The sequence below is a fragment of the Pelobates fuscus genome, chromosome 1, assembly GCF_036172605.1.
Source record: "Pelobates fuscus isolate aPelFus1 chromosome 1, aPelFus1.pri, whole genome shotgun sequence".
Lineage (NCBI taxonomy): Eukaryota > Metazoa > Chordata > Amphibia > Anura > Pelobatidae > Pelobates > Pelobates fuscus.
Window position 1 is genome coordinate 239,751,427 of NC_086317.1, and position 6,000 is coordinate 239,757,426.

Sequence of the window (6,000 nt, forward strand, 5' to 3'; positions counted from 1 at the left end):
CATTAAAGGGACACTATAGCTTAATGAAGTGGTTCTGGTGTCTATAGCTGGTCCCTGCAGGCTTTTTAATGTAAACACACACTGTGTGCAGCACTGGCGTTAGTTCATATGGCAGATCATATGGGTGGGGCATTGTGATGTCACATGGGGGGGGGGGGGCGGCAAATTTATATTTTGTCTAGGGAGGCAAAAATCCTTGCACCGGCTCTGATCCTGGGCAGGTGCACCAGTCTACTGGTGACCCACATGAGGGGAGTGCACTGATTGCACTGCACTCTCCTCCTGCCCAGACCCGTCTTGACCGCAGTGCAAGTGCCCTCTGCCCCTAATTTACAGTGGCTCACACTCACAACAAGCAGTGCCTAGAGCCCTTTGCAGAGACGGAAACAAAGAGGTTCTGCGGCAGCTGGCCGTCCTGCAAGCATTACATTAAACAGCTGTTCCCCATGCAGCCACAGGTGGCGTTGTGCTGGGAGACTGTGATTACTCTTCACTTCCTCCCAGCCTACAGAGCAGCGCATGGGGGAGAGAGGAGGAGGCATTATTTAATCTTGAATAAATCCTCTAAGCAAACCTTTATAAATTTGGGGGGATCAGCTCTGTTTCCACAGTTTATTGGTGTTTACTCTCATCTCTGTATTAATATTGAGGGATGTCTAAGTAGTAACATCAGTATGTGTCAGCAGGGCCAGCCGTTGGGGTGGGCAAGCTGTGCGGTCACGCAGGGTGCCATGACAACAGAGGCGCCCGGCGGCCAACACAGCTCACAAGTTGGGTACACCAGCATATTTAATTTAAACGATTCGCTGGTGGTCCACTGGTGCTCACCAGCAGTAGGTGCAGTCAGATCATATCCTCTCCCTCGTGGTTCCGGCGCTCAGTTAGTGAGTCAGAGCACAGGCTCAGAGATTCTCAGCCTGTGCTCTGACAACATTGAAAGTCAGAGCCGTGAAGGAGCGGGTATGGCAAAGAGCTACTGATTAGCATAACATCAATATCCGTTATAAAACCAGAAAAAGGTGGGCATGGATGGTGAACTGATTTGGTGGCGCAATGGGCCACTTGACTGGTTTTGCCCCCCAGGCCTAAGGCTGCCAGCCCTCCCCTGGTGACAGGGAAAAAAAAGGATTGTTTTCCTGGTACTGGAGAGTCCCTTTAAGGATGTATGTGATATACACAGTATGTATATAGCATATTATATATAATGTACACATAAAAACAGAACATTTTCTTATTATTTTTGCTCTTTCAGCTGTTTAGTAGATAGATCTCTGTATTGGTATCCTATCCTTATGTGGGGTTATAATAATTAAATTTAGAAAACTGATCTGTTAAGTAGATGGCTACTAATTTGGTATCCTTAAAAATGGCAATTCCACATAGGGGGATCAAATTAAGGAGCTATGTACTAAACAGCTGAAAGATCAAAATTAAGAAAACAGCTTTTCTTTTGCTCTTTCAGCTGTTTAGTACATAGCTCTCTAATTTGGTACCCTTATGTGGTATTATCATTTTTAAGTATGAATACAAGGGGCTGCACTAACCTGAACATGCATAAATGGGTTTTTTAAGTATGACAATTTAAGGAGCCATCTACTAAACTCAATACCTTTCTAATTTTAAAGGCTATATATCGCAATCCCATAATTAGGATGGGATACCACAATAGGGAGCTATCTACTCAGCAACTGAAAGATCATACATAGAAAAAAGCCCTATTCCTGAATTTGCGGTTTCCATTGCATAGTAAATACAGTCCAATTGGGTACCTTTAATTATGGCAATCCCACATAAGGTTACCAAATTAGGAGCTATGTACTAAACTGCTGAAACGTGATTTAAAAATAAAATGAAATCCTTTTTTTAATTTTGCGGTTTCAGTTTCTTGGTAGATATGTTCTTAATTTGGTACCCTTAATTATGGCAATCCTAGATAAGGATATCAAATGAGGCAGCTATCTATAACACAGCTGGCAGGCCAAGATTAAAAGGAAAACTATAGGCTAGGAATACAAAATTGTATTCTTAGCCTATTGTTCCCACCTCGCTTGTGTGCCACCCAGAGCAGAAAGGGTTAAAAACCCTTAATAACTGCAATAATTACCATTGCAGGGATAAACAAAAACAGAGCCACTTTAATGAGTCAAAGTGGTCTGGGTGCCTATAGTCTACCTTTAAGAAAAAAAAAAGCCCTTATAAAAATATTGATCTTTTAGGCAACTGGTTAGTAGATAATTCCCTTGTTTGGTACCCTTATGTAGGATTTATGTTGGATTTCTATTTTTAAGAACAAATTAGGGAGCTATCTACTAAACAGAACCTTATTTTGGTATCATTTGGAATAACTGGAAATAATGGCACCCAAATTTCATTTTGGCTACATTTTTTTCTGACTTTTTCTGATGTAGGAGGGTTGCTTTATGCAGATAGTATCCAGAGCACCACACTGGTTCTTGGTGGCACATCCTGTTGTTGAATTTTTACACCTAATGAAGGGGCAATAGGGTTGCTTGAGAAGTGGTGATACTATGTAGGTTTTTGTATTCATTAACTGTGCAGGAATACCAAGTACCCAAGAAATTGAGGATATGTTTTACTTTCAAATACATAAATATTAGGTTCTCTTTTCTTACTTAGTCATCTATGCCCCAAAGCTATATGTTTGTGTGTCAGTTTCCACTGTGTGTAACTGTGTGAGTGTGCAAGTGTCCTCTATGTGTAAATGTTTGTGTGTCAGTGTCCTCTATGTAACTATTATGTGTGTATTATATTTAGATTTTGTGACTTCTATACTTCAGATTAATAGTTCAGACACTCCTCCTTACATACACAATTGTCACAGAACCCCAATACTACATGGACAGAAAAGACAAAAAGGGCTATTGTCACTATGGTAAGAGAGTATGGAGACACCCTGGAGGCTTCTTCTAACTCCCAACTGGAATTGTTGACCTCTGGGGATTGCCTGAACCCGTCCGGCACATCAAGTGCCTTACCAGCAGATACTATGAAACACTCTGGAACTCTTCGCCGGATTTAAACTGTGCCACAATCCGTGGAATCTTTAAATGGGTATCTCTTGGCGCACCGACCACCAATCACTACTTGGACAGTTAGGGTGTTTGGTGATGCGCTATCCAGGCATATGTAATGTGCGTGGGTGCTGTATTCCCAAGAACCCCAGGAAGCCTGTTTTTTTTAAACAAAGACTAACTATTCGCATGCGTCAAACTTTGAGCCAGATTTGAGAATGGCGTGAAACAGTAAAACTTTAACACTAACTCTGGTGCAGATTCTCCAATCTGGGTACTATTTGGATAGTAAGGGCACACGTTGAAGAGCTATCCAGGTATATGTAATTCGTGTGGGTTCTCTCCCCCCCCAGAGTCCTAGGAATCCCATTTTGTGAGACTGGGACAAACCAGCCACACACCTGGAACTCTGAGCCGGATCGGAGAATAGCTGCAACCCGGGAAAACTTTATTACACTCTAACTTGGATGCGGATTCTCTGATCAGAATGTTATTTGGATAGTAAGGGCGCTCGGTGATGAGCTATCCAAGGACATGTATCTGGGTTGCTGTCCAGGTAAAGGAGGATTTCGGGGACAATTTGTACATCTTGCCTCTAGGTCTTAGCTAGGGATGCTGCAATCAAGACCCAGACTAAGTGGCACCAGGGAATCCACATATTTTTGTATAAATACCTGTGTTGTGTACAATAAAGCTGCATTCTACTCCCCTACATTCAGTCTTGACTAATGTGTGGGGAAAAACTATATTCACTGCTTTACAGAAGAAATGGGCTTCAAAGCTATAACCACTGCAGAGAGCTATAACCATTGTAGGGAGCAATAACCATGTCTGCCATATCCAGACAGCCTCAGTCCAGCTTTGGTTTCTGGGTCTGAAGAGCTCCGGCATCCCCTTCTAGCAGTGAGGAAGCTGACCTAACGGAGGTACTGAACTGGAGTACAGGAGTACTGTTACAACAATATTTACACTCTATTAATTATATTAAAAAATATTTTTACTACCTTTTAATCATGCATGTTTTCCAATATGAGAATAACTTACTTCAGTGAATTTTTAATTTAAGGTCTAAATAGCCAAATTGGAAAGATTCTAGCCAATTCTAGTAGGAAAAAAATTAGCTATGCTTTCAGCTTGACTTTTTTTCCCTTAAGTTTGATCTTGCCTTTAAATTCGCTTTGAAACGAGGTGGACCTACTGGAGGTGCAGCAGGTGCAATGGCACTGGGGCTTATCAGAGTTTAGGGACCCATTCTTGGCTGCACATCGGGGAGGGAAAGTAGTGAGGGCCCCAAAAGAGCTAATAATACAGAGAACATCCAGGTTTCTTATCAAAAAGATTCGATTTTGAGTCACTTGCTACCTCCATCTAGCCCCACACCTTCTTACTACAGAATACATGCTGCCTTGTAAGTAATGGGTGAAGCAAGCCTACTTTGGGTATAGCCTTGTGTTTTCAGCACAGGAAGGAGCCCTCTCTGTGGAGGCTGAGTGAGTCAACCTATTTTTCAGAAGAAAGGAAGAGGACCAGGGCTTAATGTCTGGCTGGCTAGGGTGGTAAGGGCAGTTTGCTACCTTGGTACTTTCATTTCTCAAATTATTTTGACTTGTCTGCCAAGTTTAAAACATTTGCTCTGTGCTGAATACAATGTGTCTGAACTTCATAAATGCATAAAGTAGGGTGTGTTTATGAACTGCATAATATGTTTCTGTGAACTGCCTGGAAGCTGCATGGCATTGGCAGGTGAATGTGTGTCTAAACTACATTTTGTGTGTGTCATTGGCAAGTACCCTACTGAGCTACAAGTTGGATCGGTTAAGTCAGGGCCAGGAGAGGTCTACCAAGAAGTAAGGGTAGAAATATGACTTGGCCCAACACTTTAGGAGCCAGGATATAGCCCTTCTGCAGTGTGTGGATAACAATGTGAATGCCTAACAATTCCCATTTTAGTGGATACCCTGCAGTGATGAGTAGCACTTACAGAAGAGATGCAATTTCTTAACTTCTCTTTCAGGAAGTCATGAGATGATGTTCCATCCTCAAGTATAGCCATCTTGATGTTACCAATCCCATTACTAGGCAGCATTTTGATACACGGTGAGTCACACTACTGTTGATATCTAAATGGTAAATCAACAGACCAATTATTAGAGACAACACACCCTGAACTTTATAAAGCAATGTCAATTTACATAGAAAATGACTATCATATAAAGTAGTAAGTTAAAAAGTAAAAATAACAGAGGTATATAGGGCCTTATTAGAATTTTTGGAGTCACTTGACAAACAACGTTGACACAGACTGCATAGGAGTGTAGGAAAGACTGTATGTGCAGTCTGGACTGAAAGTGCAATGTGTTCCTGTCTATGCTGGCCCCATTGCTCAACAGGGCCCCTTAGTGGAGTACTGGCTGTCACCTTTTACAAGCACCACTGCAAGTATTTTTCAAGCAGAACAAAAAATGTTAGTAGAATTGTTAGAATTCATACATACATACTATAGTTGTTTAAACTTATTTGTACTGCAAGCAGGGAGTGGACTGGACAAATATTTGGCTGATGCATTCAAAGGTAGAGCAGCCCAATAGGAAGGGGGGGGGGGCAGAGAGGGGGTGGGTTGTGTCATCATCAATGACACACAAGCTTCCACCCAAACTGGGCATGTAAGTTCAGGGCATCCCACATGCAGAGCCCTACTGAAGAGCTCTTATAAGGAACATACCCTATGTTTAGTGCAATGTAAGCCAATCTAATGTCACATGTGTTCTATATTTGCTGGTGACTTATCTCTAGTGTCCTCAGAAGTGCAATACCAGAGAACAAAAGTGGTACAGGGTTGGAAGAAGGTGTTGAAACCCTGAGGAGGCAGGCTGAAAGCTAGCCGGGAAAAGGGACATGTGTGAGTGAGGGGTAGGAAAATCAGGGCAAGGGAGGTCTTGAGTAAGCTAAGGGGTGGACCCCTGGGAAG

General features: G+C 42.3%; 1 protein-coding gene across 1 annotated transcript in view; it reads right to left on the reverse strand.

Annotated features, from left to right (window-relative positions):
* LOC134612445 (ornithine decarboxylase 1-like) overlaps positions 1-5,085 on the reverse strand; it is a 61,459-nt gene extending 56,374 nt beyond the window's left edge. The window contains exon 1 of the mRNA XM_063456838.1: positions 5,014-5,085. Within this exon, the coding sequence (XP_063312908.1) occupies positions 5,014-5,085 (72 nt within the window). The remainder of the gene's footprint in view (positions 1-5,013) is intronic.
* Between the last annotated feature and the right edge of the window lie 915 nt (positions 5,086-6,000).